At 44.1% G+C, this 18,999-nt stretch overlaps 1 protein-coding gene across 2 annotated transcripts in view; it reads left to right on the forward strand.

Moving 5' to 3' along the window:
• Window positions 1-16,368, forward strand: part of MYOCD (myocardin) — an 88,299-nt gene extending 71,931 nt beyond the window's left edge. For both annotated transcript variants that reach the window (XM_079798974.1, XM_079798975.1), the window contains 5 exons: window positions 6,439-7,377; window positions 9,488-9,631; window positions 10,624-10,752; window positions 12,805-12,862; window positions 15,752-16,368. In XM_079798974.1, coding sequence (XP_079655100.1) covers window positions 6,439-7,377; window positions 9,488-9,631; window positions 10,624-10,752; window positions 12,805-12,862; window positions 15,752-16,323 — 1,842 coding nt within the window. In that variant the 3' untranslated portion in view covers window positions 16,324-16,368. The remainder of the gene's footprint in view (window positions 1-6,438; window positions 7,378-9,487; window positions 9,632-10,623; window positions 10,753-12,804; window positions 12,863-15,751) is intronic.
• Window positions 16,369-18,999: the final 2,631 nt, after the last annotated feature.

The following is an 18,999-nucleotide window of genomic DNA, read 5'->3' on the forward strand; positions in this document are numbered from 1 at the left end:
AGAGTATTAACTGCTATGGTTAAATACCCAACCTTGACTGGCTATGCAACCTTGGGTTAGTTTCTTAATTTTTAGCATCTCAGATTCCTCATTTGCATAAATGGTTTATCATGAAAATCAAATGGAATCGTATATACATGATAGAGCGTAGCACAAAGAGTACTATGGGATTGATATGAGCTCTGAGCCAGTGGTCAATCCCATGATGACCTCTTACCAATCTCTGGTAAAATGAGGAAAATAAAAACCATATAAAAGGCTTTTCATAAATCTAAGTATGTTCCACAGATCTAATATTTATTCAAAGTACTTATTTTCTCCCAATGTTTTGAATGCTGAAAGATACATTCCAGTAGGAAATGATGATAGTAGATGAAAGCTGAGTGTTTCTGAGAAAGTTTTGTTTCCTTTTATTAAAAAAAATTTTATATATATATATATATATATATATATATATATATATATATATATATATATAAATGCATGCCTAAGCGACTGAACTACCGGTTGACTGGTCGCTATGATGCACACTGACCACCAGGGGACAGATGCTCAACGCACAGGATCGGGCTCCCTCCTGTCTGGATCGGGCCTGCGGGGATCATCCCCCAAGAGGTCCCAGATTGTGAGAGGGCACAGGCCAGGCCGAGGGACCCCGTGCACCGGGCTTCTAGTTATTAAGTAAGGATACTAGTCCTTATTTAACAAGAAAAAATGTTGGTAACTCTATGTCCATTATATAATTTAAAGCAATGTACTAGTCTATGAAATCCAGTCAGGGATCTTCTGAAATGTAACAGCAACTTGTGACATGATATGTATGTGCTAGCAGATTACTCTGCTCACTGACCACGGACCCTCAGTTACTGAGATGCCCCTGAGCTTTGAGCTGAGCCTGGTGTGGTTCGGAGGAACCCTCAGCAAGGCGCATGCATTCGCCCAGGATTCACACAGAACTGAAAAGGGCGAGCGCAGTGCCTTGCTGCTCCACTGTGTGAGCACACCTGCTGTCTGCAGGCCTCCTCACTCTCAATGATGACACCTGTTTACCCACAAAGGCTCTTACTTAGCATGTTTCCCAAAAGACTAAATTCATAAAGGTCCCCTAGTCTTCACTGGGCCAGTGCCACGGCCCTGTCTCCGTCCTCATTGCCACTCTCATTCCCACGTTCAGTACTTGGTCATTATCTTCTTTGAGGGGAGGTAGGATTGGGATTATTTCAAATTAAAGGAAATTCCACGGCTGCCAAGTGCCAACGCCAGTAAATAATGTGTATCTTGGGTCCTAATATCAAAGGTTTCTCTGTTCCTCCCACTTGGAATACAAGTGCTCAGGTTTGAACTTGGCATCCATAAACCTAGACGGGGATGCCAAGCTCATGACAACGCTCTCCAGAGCCGTAGGGTACCACCTTCCACTCCCCGGATCATAAACCCATCGAGATCAAGCAGGCTCTCTCACCTGGAAAACATTACACCGTGAAATAAGCCAGACACCGAGACAAATATTGTCTGAGTCCATGTATATGAGGTACCTCGCGTAGTCAACTTCATAGAGACAGAAAGTAGATGCGGGTTACCGGGGAAGGGGGAGGTGAGAATGGGGAGTTAGTGTTTCTCGGGGACAGAGGTTCAATTTGAGATCCCGAAAAGGTTCTGGAGATGATCGTGCTGATATTTGCACAACGTTGTTGATGTACTGGTGCCACTGAGAAATGATTAAATGGTGAGATTTATGTGACATGTCTTCTACCACAATAATACAAACTGGGACGTTAGCTTGAGGAGCTTATGTGAGAGGACACTGGCAAGTTTATTCAGTCTGGGAAAGCTGAGTCTCAGCTACCAGCAGGTTCTGTTAGAAATATACCAAGTTGGTCAGCCTCAGCTGTGTTGTTGGGCATAGGGACAGAAATTTGGGGATTGTTTTCATAGTGGGGAGGGTTGAAACTAGAAGAGTGAATGAGATAGGAGAGCAAAATGGAAAGAGTGGAGAGGAGGATGGAACAGAGAGAAAGGAAGGAGAGAAGAGGAATAAGGGAAGCAAATAATGTAATTACACTTGGGGAAAGGAAGAAATAAGAGGAATTAATGAAGGTGACCCTCCAAAAAAGTAATCAGAGCCTGGCCAGTGTGGCTCAGTTGGTTGAGTGTTGTCCTGTGTACCGAAAGGTCACTGGTTTGATTCCCGGTCAAGGCACTTACCTAGGTTGCAGGTTTGATGCCCAGTCAGGGTGTACTGGAGGCAATCAATTGATGTTTCTCTCTCACATTGATGTTTCTCTCTCTCTCTTTCCCTCTCCCTACCTCTCCTCTCTAAAACCAATACAAACATATATATATTTTTAAATAACCAGAAAGGTAAGGCAATGAGGTGATATTTTCCATAAATGCTCATGTTTTGCTACATAGAAATTAAGGGGGGAAAGTACTGAGAATAGAGTTTGGTTTCTCATTAAAAACTTACAAGCAGTAATATCACAATCCATTTTTTTGTGTTTGTTTTGTATCCAGTTTCTAACAAACTGGTGGTAGAGAGAGAGAGAATAAGAATGTGAAGGTGAATGGGAAATTTAAAAACTGGGGCAATATTTGATAGAGACTAAGAAATAATGGTTCATATTTTTAGATGTGATAATGGTATTGTATATGTGTGTTTTTGTTAAAGTACTTATCTTTTAGAGATAGATACCAAATTTTTACAGATTAAGTTATACAATTTCTTGAAACATAATTCAGAAAACGTAGGTGAAGAAGTGGTTTGGGTATAAATGAAACAAGATTGGGCATGAGTTGATTATTATTGGAAGTGGTTGGTGGTTATATGGGGTTCATTATATTTTTCTATCTACTTTAATGTATGTTTGAAATTTTCCATAATAAATGGTTTATGTTATCAATGATTGAAACACCAATGAATGTAGGAAGGAGGTATATACAAAACTTTGTCCCAAGCATGCCCACACAGCATAATATTCTGAAATGTAAGGTAAACTGAACTCAACCAGCATTCAGTTTACTTTAGAATACGAACTGCATTATTTGATAATGTACTTTAAATTATTCAGTGCCAGAACAGATTCCAAAAATAAATGCAGAACTCATTAATTGTAAGTAATTCAAAATTAAAACAATGAGTTGGCACTTTGCACTTTTTCCAACCAGCAAATCTAAAAGAAAATCTAAAATAAAAGCAATGTTAGCAAGACTTGGGGGAGGGGAGGAGAGCATATGTATTGCTTGGGGCAGTGTAAATTGTCGTTATCCTTTTAAAATACCTTTGAGCTGAGTGTGAAATAATATTATTCACTATTGAAATACATTTGTGTAGAGAGAAGTAAAGAGTATTTTAAAAGGCAGTTGACTCACATAACAGATTCTATTTCCTTCTAGTCTTGAAATGCATATGGACATATTTTGCTTTAAAATAATATGTGAGCATAAATTTCTGACATGCATTTTTGTTTAACATATGAACATTTTTTATAACTCTTAATAGTAAAAAATCTTTTAATTTTTAATAGCAGCATATTATTTCACCACCTAGTTAACATTCCTCTGTTGGACATTTAACTTGCTTCCAAATGTTTACTGTTAAAAATATAATTTGTACATACATTTATTAATTTATCTAAATATATCCCCAGGCTAAATACATAGGAATGGAATTTCTGAACCAAAACATATTACCATTTTTAGAAGTTCTTGCTACATATTGCCCACTTTCTGTCCTGAACATTTGTGCCTCGCTAGTCCCAGAAGCAGTATTAGCACTTCTCAGACATGGGTGTGCACACGAGTCACAGGGGCTCTGGGTAAATGCAGCTTTCGATTCAGTAGGTCTGGGAGGGGTCTGAGATTCCGCATTTCTAACATGCTCCCCGATGCTGCCAGTGCTGCTGGTCCACGGACCACACTCAGAATAGCCTAGTATCTATAATAATAAAAGCATAATACACTAATTAGATCGGACAGCCAAACGACCTTCTGGACGTCATTCCAGATGTCCTTCCAGATGAAGCCACGGCAGTGGGGGCCAAGGCAGAGGTGGTTAGGGACAATCAGGCAGGCAGGCGAGCAGTTAGGGATGATCAGGCAGGCCGGCGGAGTGGTTAGGGGCGATCAGGCAGGCAGGCAAGTGGTTAGGGTGATCAGGCAGGCAGGCAGGCAGAGGCAGTTAGGAGCAATCAGGCAGGCAGGTGAGCAGTTAGGGGCATCAGGCAGGCAGGCAGAGTGGTTAAGAGCCCGTGGTCCTGGATTGCGAGAGGGTGCAGGCCGGGCTGGGCTGAGGAACCCCCCCTCCTGTGCATGAATTCCGTGCACTGGGCATCTAGTTAAGTATAAAAGAGCTTAAAAACAAAACAAACAAACACAAACAAAAAACATTTTTAGCCTTGGCCAGTGTGGCTCAGTTGGTTGGAGCATTGTCCCATACACCAAAAGGTGATGGGTTCGATTCCTGGTCAGGGCACATCCCAAGTTGTGAGTTCAATCCCCAGTAAGGAGGCAACCTATTGATTGCCTCTCATATCAAAGTTTCTCTCTCTCTCTCTCTCTCTCTCTCTCTCTCTCTCTCCCTCTCTCTCTCTAATTTAAAAATTTTTATTCATTTATTTTTGCTGCTATTTAAGTAACATAAAGTGCTATTGCAAATTTCTTTGTCAATTAGATGAATACAAAATATGTATATTTTTTGTTTGCAAATCTTGGACTACTAATGATGGTACACATACATTATTGGCCATTTAAAAATGTTCTCTTTTGTGAAGAGTTGGATGATGTCCATTGCCCATTTGTATGTTGGGTGTCCATCTTTTTCTTTGGGGTTTTTAAACACACTTGGCCCATTGAGCATACTAATACTTTATTATTTTTCCTGCAACTATTTTTTCTTAAAATTCTATTTGCATTTGTATTTTCATTTCTTGACTGATAGTTTTCACATTTTTTGTCAACATTTTATGATTAGCTTCTTTGCTTTTATGCTCAAAAGGTCTTCCCCTAGAGAATATCAGAAGGATATTTTATATATATTCTTCTAGCTGTTTCATGGAATTATTGACATTTAGGTATTTAATATGGCTCCTGTTTTAATTATAAAAGTAATATGCTTATGGGAACTACTTAGGAAATACAGATAAAGAGAACCATCATTAACATTTTAGCACAACTTTATCCAGATATTATAATCTGCAAGCACAGGCTTAAATATATATTCATATATACTATATATGTGTGTGTGTGTGTGTATATATATATATATATATATATATATATATATATCCTTAGAAAATAGAATAAAGTAATTGAAACCTTTTAAATGTAATACTATACCATAAATAATTATTTTTACATCAACAAATATTTATAGCATCAGTTTTAATAGATCTGAAGTATTCCATCATTTGTATGCATTATTATTTATTTAGTTTCTATTTTTTTAGATATCTGATGGTTAAAATTCATGAACATGAAAAAGTGCAGGGGTGAGATAATTATATGTGCATCCACATAACAATAACAGCCCCTACATGCCCTGACCGTGTGCAAGGTAGTCTTCCCAGTGCTTTCCACTGTTTAAGCTGCCTTAATCCTCACGAGAGAATATAAGGCGGTAGGATTGCCTCCGTGTGCAGAAGCGGAGCTGGGGCACAGGCTGACCCTGAACTAGGAAGAGCAGGGCCAGCATTTGAATTGAGGGTCTTATTGCCACACATCTCTCTCAGCAGAGCACCGCTGTCCGCCAGCTGTTAAACTCAGGACAGGGTGTTCATGTACAGCTGTGGCTCCCCAACACTGGGCGGGGACCACGGCATCAGCGCCCCTGGGAACTTGTCAGAAAGGCACCTCTCAGCCCCCACCCCTGACCCGCGGAGCCAGAAACTGGTGTAGGGGCCCAGCTACCTGTGTAAGAATCCCAGGCCCCCTCCCTCCCCCCCTCCACCACCACCTGTGTAACAACCTGCAGACCTGGGTTCTGGCACCTGCTCAGGTTTGAGAATCGCCCACCAGGAGGACTGGTGGGGAAGGTAGGAGGCAGCACCCCGGAGTGTTCGCATGCTGCAGGATGGCTGGTTGCCAGCTGATGCCTGAACTTAGGCAGGTATCAGTCTTCTCATCTGTAAAACGGGGACAGGACCAGGATGGGATTGGCTGGCAGCACAGAGGTGCCTCTGTAGTTCGTGTGGGCTCTACATTTCTAGGATATGTCTATGATCCTGGAGCCATGAAAACATGTATATGACACATTTTAAGAGCATTATTAAAACTGTGCAAAACTGATTTATATTGGGCCCAGGGTAAGAAGTGCGAAGGCAATAATAAAAAGAGAAGTGGACACTGTGAAACTGCATTTGCGATCTTTCAAAGTTAATGTAGTAATAATGCACGTTTAAAACCTCGTCACTGACAGCACAGTAACGTGCCCGCTTGCTTCAGGTTTCCGAGTTAAGACAGCAGCTTCGCCTCCGAGGCCTGCCCGTGTCAGGCACCAAGACGGCGCTCATGGACCGGCTGCGGCCCTTCCAGGACTGCTCGGGGAGCCCCGTGCCCAGCTTCGGGGACATCACCACCGTCACCTTTCCCGTCACGCCCACCGGTGCTCTGCCCCATTACCAGTCCTCCCCGTCCGCCGGCGCCTTGTCCAACGGCTTCTACCACTTCGGCAGCACCAGCTCCAGCCCCCCCATCTCGCCCGCCTCGTCCGACCTGTCGCTGGCCGGGTCCCTGCCCGACACCTTCCACGACGCGTCGCCCTCCTTCGGCCTGCACCCGTCCCCGGGGCGCCTGTGCCCCGACGAGAGCCTGGTCAGCAGCCTGCACGGCGGCGGCGTCCCTCCCGAGCTGGACGGGCTGGACTCCGAGAAGGACAAGATGCTGGTGGAGAAGCAGAAGGTGATCAACGAGCTCACCTGGAAGCTGCAGCAGGAGCAGCGGCACGTGGAGGAGCTGCGCCTGCAGCTGCAGAAGCAGAAGAGGAGCAAGGGCGCCGAGCAGGAGCCCCCGCCCTTCCTGGGGGCGCCCATCAAGCAGGAGGACGCGGCCCCCAGCTGCCCCTTCGCGTCCCGGCAGGTCTCCGCGCACAGACCCGGCGGCCCGGACAGCCAGGCGCAGGTGGGCGGCGCTGCTCCGCTCCTGCTGCCCCCGGGCAGCGGCCACTGCCTGGAGGCCTCGGGCCAAGCCCACGCACTGTCCTCCACGTTCCTCAGCCCGCAGTGCTCGCCGCAGCACTCGCCTCTGGGGGCCGTGAAGAGCCCGCAGCATATCAGCTTGCCCCCGTCGCCGAACAACCATTACTTCCTACCTTCCTCGGCAGGTGCTCAGGGAGAAGGGCACGGGGTCTCCTCACCTGCCAGCACCCAGGTGTGTACTGCACAGGTAAGACCGCCTTGCCCACCCCCGCCTTGCTGCACCCCCTTCCTGGAAGTGGGGTGTGGATTTGCAGAGCTAAGAGCTGGTGTTGGAACTTTCAAAGTCCAACAGCACCTCCCGGACACGGAGATTCTGGGGCCTTCCGAACAGACGGGCTTGCTTCTCTGGGGCGGAGATGGGCACCCTGGTTCTGTAAAAAGCTGGATAAGAAATATGTTTGGCTTTGGGAGCATTATGGTCTCTGTCACAACTACTCAACCCTCCCCTGCAGCATGAAAGCAGCTGCAGACAGCTTATAAACAAGTGCACGTGGCTGCGTTCCAATAAAGCTTTATTTACAAAAACAGGTTTGGCTCCCAGGGCTGTAGATTGCCAAACTCTGTTGTAGGATTCCTTGGCACCAAGCCTCAGCATAGGCCCAACCAGTTCATTCCAAGAGCCAAAGGGGAAGCTACCTGGTCTCTGTGTGGTGGTCTGCAGAGTGCAAATATTTACTGAGCACCTACTGTGTGCCAGCCCAGATCCTCTTCCAGTCTCTGGGGACTAGTTCTGAGCTAACCAAAAAAAAAAAAAAAAATCCCTATTCTCCTGGGGAGGCAGACAGCAAATTTAAAAAATAAATAAAACATGTAATGTATTAGAAGATGATATATCTTATAGAGAGAAAGCAGAGAAGGGGGGTGAGGAGTTTGGAAATTTGCAACCTTAAGTAAAAGGGCCAGGGACATTTGAGCAAAGCTTTCAAGAAGTAAAGGAGAAAGCCTTGTGAATATTTGGGGTGCAGGCACTCTAGGCAAAGGTGGAACAGCAAGTGCCAAGGCCCTAGGAGGGAGCGTGCATGGAATGTTCAAGCATCAGGTGGAAAGCCAGTGTGCCTGGGGTAGAATGAGAGCGGAATTGTAGGAGACAGCTCAGAAGAGTAACTGTTTCAGAGACTAGACCAAGGTGATCATCAAAGACTTTACTTTGTCTATGAAGCCAAAGAATTGTTAGGAACATCTCTTTAAGTCTATCTGAGAAAAGGTTACATCAAGCATGTCAAACTCGTGGCCCACCAGCGCGAGTTTGACATGCTTGGATTACATCATGAAAAGATTCTGAATGCTATGGCATTAGAAAGAGAGTAGGAAGAAAACTGGCATTAATTGCACTCCTGCCATGTATATGTATATGAGTAATCTTGTTAATTGTCACAACAATCTTTTGGGCTCTGATTCATTATTCTTTATTTGCTGCTGGGGAAAGTGTGGCTCGGGGAGGTGAAACTGGGATTATCTGATTCTAAAGTACATGCTCCTTTCACACTGACTATTCTCTACCCTGGGTGTAGAGGTGTGGCCATAGGGAATGAGAAGACATTTTTGCAAACCCAGTGGAGCAATACATTCAAATGAATGATGCCCACCCATTTGGGAGGAGTTGGGACTGAAATGCATTATCATCATCGACAACATTTACTGAATGCATAGTGTCCTGGGCAACAAAGGTAAACACAGCCCTTTTTACATAGCTCTGCACATTCAGTTCCAACGATATCGATACTCTCCAGAAGAACCAACATTCATACAGTGATTTACAGTTTACAAAGCACCCTTTGAAGACATGAGTGATTGCTTGATAAAAATGTATTGAGCAATCCAGGATAACGTTACTAACTTGTTTCTATGACATTGTGGTGGGGGTAGGGGTGGCAGATTGATCATGAAGGGCTAGAAAAGTCCGGTAAGGCTTTGAGAAGGGGGTAGACTTAAAAGGAAGTGTAGAGTTCAAAAAGGGGAGTCAGGAAACGGGCATTCCATGAGGGGATAAAAAAACGATAGGGAGGTAGCATGTACAGGGCATGCTGAGGGAAGCTCATAGAGGAATTCGTGGAACTTAATCTTGCAGAAGGAACTAGTACTTAACTAAAGTCTTGAACACTAATGTTGGAGGGAAGAAGCGGAACCCTATGCTGTGGATATGTAGGAGCCCCTGAATGTTTTGAGCAGTAGGTGATACATAAAAGCCAGAACTGAGACTTTGGTAATGGAATTTACCAGGGCCAGTTGTTTCAACAAAGGCTACTCTCGAGAATGCAACTGATGGTGGCTTAACTTGTGCTCCTTTCTTTCTACAGAACTCAGGGGCACACGAGGGCCATCCTGCAAGCTTCTCCCCGCAGCCTGCCGGCCTTCACCCCCCTTTCTCTGGAGCCCAGGCAGACAGCAGTCATGGTGCTACGGGCAATCCTTGTCCCCAAAGCCCAGGTGTACAGCAAAAGGTAGGCATCGGGAAAAAGGTTTAAACTTGGGGTTGACTTTGCCTCTTCTTTCTTCTGTGGATCCTTTTCATCCCAATGATGAGGTTCAATGGCAGAAATAAATGACATTTTAGATAGAAACAGGCCTGAAATGGATGTACCAATATAAGTTATCGGAGGTACTTCAAGAAATCATTTCCCGGCATTATTCTAGAAGTCATGGTGAATAACATGACCCTGGTATGTTTGTGAGACACCGTGGCGAACAAACCAGTTTCCGTGAAGCTGAAATAGGGGAGCATGGGACATACTGCTGGAGAAAGTGAAATACATGGATCTGTGGAAAGAATCAGAGGGATCCAGAACGTTGGGGTCAGAGTGCAATATCTCTGCAAAAAAAAGGAAGAGATGATGCATTTCAGCAGGTGGAAGAGTTAGGGACGTGAAGGACCCAGGATGTGGGGAGTCCAGGGGCAGCGGGGAGGTGATAAGGAGCAAGCATGATGGCCAACACAGAAGTGCAGCATACTGCCTGCCGGGCCAGGGTCCTGGAGATAGAGACGCTGGAGTGGCCTGTCCACAGGGCACACTCAGTGCACAAGGCTGGTCTCTAAGAGATTCTCCCAGCCGTGCCTGCTGCTCTCTGCAAATGCACCAGCCCCGAATGGAACAGCTGGGGGATAAGTTACTCTGGAAACTCCTAGGGTGGTGGACTTCTTTGGATTGGATAGACTCTTTTACCTCATTTCCTTTTCTCATCTTGCTTTCTCCTAACAGAATAGGGTGCAACGTGGAGCGAGAAATGAATCTGTGAGGTTCCCATTCTAAAATGCCTCCAGCAATAAGTCCATAGTGATATATACTATTGTTAATCTACTGGGTTTGTTTTCCTAGCCCTCGCTCTCTTTTTTCCCTTAAATCTATTTTTCCAAAATTTAGCCTGCAGTTTCCATTACAGAGTCAGTACCATATCTGACACATGAATTGTCTGTTTCTGCATTTGACTCACACAGATGGCTGGTTTGCACTCTTCTGATAAAGCAGGACCAAAGTTTTCAATTCCATCCCCAACATTTCCTAAGTCAACTTCAACAGTTGCAGAGATAACACAGCCTCCATCCTATGAAGATGCAGTAAAGCAGGTAACCACATGATTTGTTCTTTATTGAAGAATGGGCTGGCTGAATTGGACTATGTTTTACATGGGTTCATGCATGTGGATTCTGGTATTGAGTGCATCTGGTGCCTCCCACCAGAATGGACAGTGTCTAGATGCTAACTATAGAAAGGTGCTGATGTGTATGTAAGCTGTGTGAGGCCAAGAGAGAGAAGAGGTTTGTCTGGGTATCCAGATGACTGGACTTAGTGCCAGCTCGGCCACCAGACAGCTGCACTCCCACTAAGGCTGGGCAAGTACTCAACTTCTCTTATATGAAACAGGGCCAATATCTCCTTTGTAATGATTCCAAATGATATAATACTTATCTCTACCATTCTAATACCAAATGTCCAGGCACCAGATAGGTACCCAAATATATGAGAGCAATCGTCAGTGTGACTCTTTCTGGGGTTCTTCCTAGCTTCAAATTTCACTGTTCCTGGCAATATATTGATGGTTATGGAGCTGAATAATAACAGAGGTTCATTTATGTTTGAAATTTTTCAAAAGAAAAGGTAAAAAAACAAAAGCAATTAATGGTCTTATTTTCCAAATGGCTTGAGTTTGGATAAAGTATCAGCTAACCCTTCATATGTGCTCAATCCGATGGTCTTAGGCTCTACAGCAGCAGTTCTCAACCTGTGGGTCGCGACCCACAGGTTGAGAACCGCTAGCAGGGTCGTCTAAGACCATCGAAAAACACAGATATTTACATTACGATTCATAACAGTAGCAAAATTACAGTTATGCAGTAGCAAAGAAAATAATTTTATGGTTGGGAGTCACCACAACATGAGGAACTGTATTAAAGGGTCGCGGCATTAGAAAGGTTGGTTATTTTAAATATGTAGGAGATTTTATGAAAAAATTAGGCTTTCTCATTTCAGAAAAATTAGGGGCTGTGTCTACACTGAGGCCACATTTCTTTCAGAAAACAGTCACCTGAGGCAGTGTATCCACTGCCTTCTTGAACCACAGCATAGGTTCAGCACTCCACCCTTCTCTCCTATTCTACATTGGGACCATTTGCATTCCTGCCAGACCCTGCAGGCATCTAATGCCTCCTGGACTGGTGAATGGCTCGTTCTTGGAACAGTGCTCCTCCCATCTGTATTGGTTATTGACACCTGTGTTTATTGGGACTGGACTCTCAGAAGAGTGAGATCAATATATGTCTTAGTTCTCCCCATTTCCTTTCCCTGGTATCTGTAAATATCAACCTGGTATCTGTAAATATCACAGTTTCAAAAGAAAAGAAAAAGGCGAAGCAAAGTGAATTTCCATAAATAAGACTCTACTTAATGCCGATGAGCCAGAGTGGTGGGGTCCAGTCCCTACAGGTGTTGACAAGTTCCACAAACTACTGCAATGAAGAACTAGGGAAATATGAGCCACATTCTTGGGCCATATTCACTTCAGAGTGAGATAAGGGGCCAAAAACCAGTTACACCCATGTTTATAGTAGCATTATTCACAAAAGTCAAAAGGTGTAAGCAAACCCATGTCCATCAATGGATGAATGGATAAACAAAATGTGGTATATACATACAATGAATATTATTCAGCCTTGATGAGGAAGGAAATTCTGACATGGATGAACCTTGAAGACATTACGCTAAGTGAAATAAGCCAGTCACAAAAGGAAAAATACTATATATGAATCCACTATAAGGTATCTAGAGTAGTCAGGTTCATAGGGACAGAAAGTAGAATGGTGGTTGCCAAGGCCTAGAGGAGAATGGAATGGGGAGTTGTTAATTAATGGGGACAGAGTTTCACTTTTGCAAGATGAAAAAAGTTCTGGAGATGATAGTGGTGATAGTTGCACAACAATGTGAATGTACTTAATATCACTGAACTGTACACTTAGGAATGGTTAAGATGATAAGTTTTATGTTTTATGTATTTTACCACAATTAAAAATATAACTAGCCAAACCTAGTTCAAAAATATGTGGTGCTGCTTCTAATGATTTCCTATCAAAGAGGAAGCCACCTTCTGACTTCTCTGTCCTCCTTTGGTTAATTCATAATAGCAAATGACTCGCAGTCAGCAGATGGATGAACTCCTGGATGTCCTCATTGAAAGTGGAGGTAAGACTGCCTGTGTTCTGCCCATCAGGATACTCTGCACTTACATGTACTCTAGGGAGTAAACCCAGCTGCTCACTGTAAATGGGACTGAAAGTCTATGGGTACAGTGGTCACTCCATCTGAGCTTCCTGTCCACTTTGGAGCACACAAAGGAAGGCATTGTGGATGACTCCTCTCCGCCATTGTCCCTTTGTCCTCAGAACATTTCCACCAATCATTTTAACAGTTTTCATGCTCCAACTGTTTCCTAACTTTTCTCTTTTATAGTATTTCTCTCTACCGTTCTAATCCCAGTGTCCCTATCTTCATTGTGAGAAGGATGGAGAAGATAAAACAAGTTTTGTGCTACCTACTCAAAATGATATTCAATTATTAATCTCCCATTAGATGGTCCATTCATGCTTAAATGTCTTTCAAGCTAGCAATAAAAATTTTCGACATATTCTTTTTCCCCTTTTAAGTCATGTATTTATTTTTTTTAATTATATAATGTGTACATAGAATTTGAAACCATATAAATGAATAAGGTCACACAGGAGAAAGTGTAGATAGAAAGAAAAAAATCTCAGGTAACAACACTTAAAGTTTCAGAGAAAGAGGGTCCAGGCTCAAGGCTGCACTGGACCAAGTCCCCGCCTTTGGGCAGTTTGCAGTCTGGTGAGGGAGACTGACAACAAGTAAGTGAACAGGCAATTCCTCCATTGTGACAGGAGAGAAGAAGGAAAAGATGGGCACAGATGTATGTATCTTTGTAAGTTTTATGATGGAAAGATGAGAAGGTTCATATCAGACACCTTTATATTTTAAATAAAGTATGTGGCAAGGTCAGCAGCGAGTCAGTGTGCAGAAGGGGAGCATGGGAGATTCAAGGAAAGAAGAGAAGTTATTAATCAATCATGAATAAATTGAGTTTTCTGGAGAAACACAGTAGGATTGCTAGGCAATATTAAATGCCAATTGTAGTCTTGACATGAACTTAAAGGAAACTGGTCAGTTTCATTGTGTAATTATTCTCTTACAATGTCCAGCTAATCCAGGGTAGGCTCAGAAAATATAGATGGTAAGATTTACCCAAGTGTGGAGTTTTGTCATGGGAGAATAGTGGAAGGAGAAGAGAGAAAAGACATTGAGGGTATTTATAAGAGAACTAGGGGCCCAGTGCACAAATTCGTGCACCTTGAAAGGAACCATGGGCCACGAGGCTGTGGTGGGCACAGGGATGTGTCTCAGTCCATCTTCCATCTTCCCTCCCACCACAGCCCCCTGTCCCCTCTCTGCTGGCAGACCCGCTCCTGCCACCACCGCTCCCACATGCTGACAGTGCTGGCCCTGCTCGCATCCACTGATAGCATGAAGTGACTGGGGCCAGCGCCAGCAGCGGGTGCAAGCGGGGCCAGCACTGTCAGCGGGTGCGAGGAGTGGCTCTGCTCTGATTGCCCCTCAGGAGCAGGGGGAGGTGAACAAGCCCTCAGGAGTGATTGGGACTGGCGCCAGACGCCAGCAGCAGGTGTGAGCAGCGGCTCCTGTACCAGCTGTGGGTGTGAGCAGGGCCAGTGCTGGCAGTGGGTGTCAGCGGTGGCTCTAGTGCCATCAGCAGGTGTGAGAGGAGGCTGCCAACCCCTATCGCCCCTCAGGAGCAGGGGGAAGTGGAGAAGCCCTGAGGGGCGATCAGGGCTGGCAGCCGCCACTCTCACCTGCTGATGGTGCCAAGCAATCAGGGGTGGCACCAGGCACTGACAGCGGTTTCGAACAGCAGCTCCAGCAGCAGGTTTGAGTGGTGGCTCTGGCAGCAGGTGTGAGCAAAGAATTTTCAGTAACCACCAGAGGCTTGCGCCAATGACAGTGATTGGCACCCCACCTTGGTCTGGCACCCCCACTCCCCTGCTCCACCAACCCGCCACTGCTGACACTCACCATGTTCTGCACGCACCCCCTGGTGGTCAGCGCACATCATAGTGACTGGTTGTTCGGTTGTTCAGTTGTTCCGCCATTTGGTCTATGTGCATATTAGGGTTATATATAATTATAATGGTGGACCAGATAATATAGATTGGAAAGAAAAGAAATGAAAACCAGAAGGGGTGGATGAATGGTGATAAAATAGTGGTGTCTGTAGATTAGAGTGACTCCTTGTGACTGAGAAATTGTTGTTGTTGGGTAAGTTAGATGACTAGGAGGGCATGCATTGCGAGTGAGAAATTTTGCTTGATATTGAGCTTTCAGAGGGATAAAGTATTTGGAAATGATAAGGTCCAGGGTGTGTCCAGCAGAGTGAAAATGAAGGAATCACTGACGTTGAGGGCAATGGTGATGTCAAGGAACTGAGAGGCCAGCTGGACAATGGGTTACTTCTGAGGATGCTGAAATCACAGAGAATGACAAGAGTTGAAGTGGGGAAAAGGCCATGAACTAGGGAATAGAGTTTTCAGTGGATGAGGAGGCCTGTGTGGGGTAGGATGGTGGGGAGAGCAGCATGACCCTGAAAACCAGGAGTTATAAGGTGGGGGAGTAATAATCAGAGAGTGGCAGCAGGAAGACTCACCTTCTGCTCTGAAGTACAGGAGCCCACACTGAGGGTGTAACCAGGATACAGTGTCCTCAGGGGACAGACAGGTGTCAGTGAAGGAGCAGGTAAAGGAACCCGCTTTGAGAATTTGATAAACACAAAGTGAAATTTCCAGAAAAAAACGATGTGAGGAGAGACCAGGCGGGGTCAGGGGGATAGGGATGTATAGAGCGGTCTGGAGATGAAAGAGGGTAGTGAGCAGTGACCAGGGAAGCATAGCCACCTCCTGCATCTGAGTGTAACTCATTCATTCCAAAGATTCACATGGTGTGGCATGCTCTATTTGAAGTGATTTGACAATTCCCATTGTGTTTTACCAACAGAAATGCCAGCTGATGCCAGAGAGGATCATTCGTGTCTTCAAAAAGTCCCAAAGATGCCTAGGTCTTCCCGAAGCCCTACTGCTGCCCTCCCCAAGCCTTCTGCTCCCTTTGAACAAGCGTCTTCAGGAGGTCAGCTCTCATTTGATCACTATGGCACAGACAGTGATGAGCACCTTGAAGTCTTATTAAATTCCCAGAGCCCCTTGGGAAAGGTGAGCGATGTTGCCCTTCTAAAAATTGGGAGTGAAGAGCCTTCTTTCGATGGCATAATGGATGGATTCTCTGGGAAAGCTGCAGAAGACCTCTTCAATTCGCATGAGATCTTGCCAGGTCCCCTCTCCCCAATACACACTCAGTTTTCACCTTCTTCTGTGGACAGCAGTGGGCTGCAGTTAAGCTTTACTGAATCTCCCTGGGAAACCATGGAGTGGCTGGACCTCACCCCACCAAGTTCCACACCAAGCTTCAGCTCACTCACCACCAGCGGCCCTAGCATCTTCAACATTGATTTTCTGGATGTCACAGATCTTAATTTGAATTCTCCCATGGACCTTCACTTACAGCAGTGGTAGAATGCCTGATGCAAAAATGCTAAGGAAGGCCAATAGGAATTCTACAACCACAAATATTTGTATTATCCAAAAGGAGGAGCAGGAGGAGGGGGAGGAGGAGGAGGAGGAAATTTAAAAGAAGCAATGGAGATTTCTGTGACAACAGCACAAATAGGATATATATATATATATATATATATATATATATATATATATATATAGTAATATTTACCAACATTCAATGACTGTTGCTGATTTTAGCAATGCACTTAAAATGTGCTTTCTCAGATCAAGAATGCCAAAAAAAAAAAATCTTTCACTACCTTTTCAAACACCAATATATTTTCTAACCCATATTTAATTAAGACATTGTTGGGGCATAATTTCACCTTGTAAGCTTTTCTCATGAATTTATTGGAAAAACTGTGGAAGGAAAATGTAAACTTGGGAGTCCAGGAAAGTTAGTCCATCAAAGGTTATAGACGACACACCTGTGATGGAGGCTGATTCTCATAGCTCTATTACCTGTCTTTCAAAATACAAATAAGGCCCAGTTTCAGTTACGGAGTTCTTGAGGCAGAATAGAGGGACAGAACCAATTCATTCCCTGGGAAGAAAAATCAACTCAGTATCCCTTGGCCACCAAGCGGCCCCATTGGAACAGTTTCCAATCTTCCACCCAGGAGTCTTGGTCGCTGATAAAAACTGACCGGCGATTGTTGCAGAGAACCCTTCCCGGAACTTCCCTTTTCCTTAACCAGTTAGCCGAATCACTCCCACCCTCTCTGTGGTGGGAAGCATTGTGAAACGGGCAAGAAACGCCTGCCATGGGAGGTTCTCCAACACAACCCTCCTTAGTTCCAAAGACTAGTGCTGACCACCTAGGCGGATGAAGGACCGCTCTAGCCTCAGAGAGCCCTATCAGGGATCACTCAGACAGCGCTAGAGAACACTGTTTCACATATCATGGGCGTAAGTACCATAGGCTGCTGTAACAGGACTGTGTGCGGAGGCCCAACTTCTTTTTCTGGAATGGGCATGGTCTTGTTTGTTTTTCTCCCGCTCAACTTTCCTTTCAAGAGACCAATCCTTTCTTGCTCCTCTTTCAGAAATCTTTCTTTTTCTGGCCCAACACTGGGAGAAGAGGACTTCTTAGGTCTATCTAACAAGCTGCCGTACTCCTAATAAAGCCATATTTCAAAAAGCTAAAATTCCAGGTTTTCCAGGAAAACTCATTTTCCATATGCATAATTGGCTGCAGAAGGAAGGTGAAAGAATGTCCTTAGGAAGAAACTGGTGACTTGGCCCATCAGTCACCACGCTCATTCTCCCCTCATTTGATTTACAGCAATCATTGATTTGGGAAATTGGAAATCATTATATTGTAGAGATACATTTACAAGGAGAGAGTGTTTAGGCATGGATTTCTGAAAGAAAACACAATTGTGCATTGAAAACAGTGGAAGGAAGAAAAGACAATGGTGTCTTGTGCATTCCTCATTACCTCTCAAGCTTGTGCTGGGGGTTGAAAAACTCAGCTGTCGGGACAGTCTCCCCAAGGTGCACTGTGGCTTCACCGTTTTTATAGTGTTGCATGCTGTAGAAAGTAGCTGTTGTTGTTGTTGTTTTAATTTAAATCACTAAGGCACTGTTTTCTTATTTTGTAAAAAATGTTGTTCACTGTGCACTTATGGAGAAAATAACCAAAAATGTTGTGATTTTAGAAGTTCTTTTTTTGATAAACCAAAGATTTAGAAATCATTCCATTGTTAACTTGTAAAACTTGTGTGAACAGAGTTTTTGGTGACTGCTACTCTGAAAGCTGCCAGAGCTTATTAGGGGTGGGGGATATGTATATATTTATATATATATATATATCCACACACACATGCATATGTGTATGGATATATATATGTGTGTATATGTGTCTATGTATGTACACATATATACATACATATGTATAGATACATACACATATGTGTATGAATCTTGTAAAGCAGTGTTACAGAGATCTATACCAAAAACCTTTAAGCCTCAATCTGCTGTGAAATGATACTTGGTCTTTCTCACTACGAGTTTCTAATTAACCAACCAGACTACACATTGCCTCTCTGTGTGTGACTGAGGGCTCCAGCCGATAACTCACAGCCACTTGCTTACTGTGAACAAGCTCATCTTGACAATGGACATGGACGTGAAAGACAGAACAGCTTCACCATTAGCAGCTGGAAACGGCAATACAGTCTCTCCTGGAGAGCATAAAAGGAACATTAAAATCCTTTTACATTCCTTGATCTGCATTGTGCTTTAAAAGATCCACATGGTGAATTTTTCATTTTGCTTTTATGTCGGTCATCAGAACCAAAAATCTAGGGGAGACTGGAGGGGATGACCAATCTTTTCTTTGAAGATGAAGCATGGGGAAGAAACCCTTATTAACACATTCCTCACATTTGTTTATTCCTCAGATGTTGAAATTCTATTTGGATCTTAACAAAGCTTGCTGGTCAGTACATTTTTCATGTGTTACGTTGTGTGATTTGTATGTTATCCTCCTCACCCTTTACTTCCTTTGGAAAACAAACTCATAGTGTCCCTCCTCTGAGACTGTGGCCTGAGTGTTAATTTTTTTTTCCCTTGGGTAGTCCCATCTGAAGAAATAGACTTGGTTAGGCGGCCTCTGCACTTTGCAAGTTT

Source organism: Cnephaeus nilssonii (assembly GCF_951640355.1).
Source record: "Cnephaeus nilssonii genome assembly, chromosome: 19".
NCBI classification, from domain to species: Eukaryota; Metazoa; Chordata; class Mammalia; order Chiroptera; family Vespertilionidae; genus Cnephaeus; species Cnephaeus nilssonii.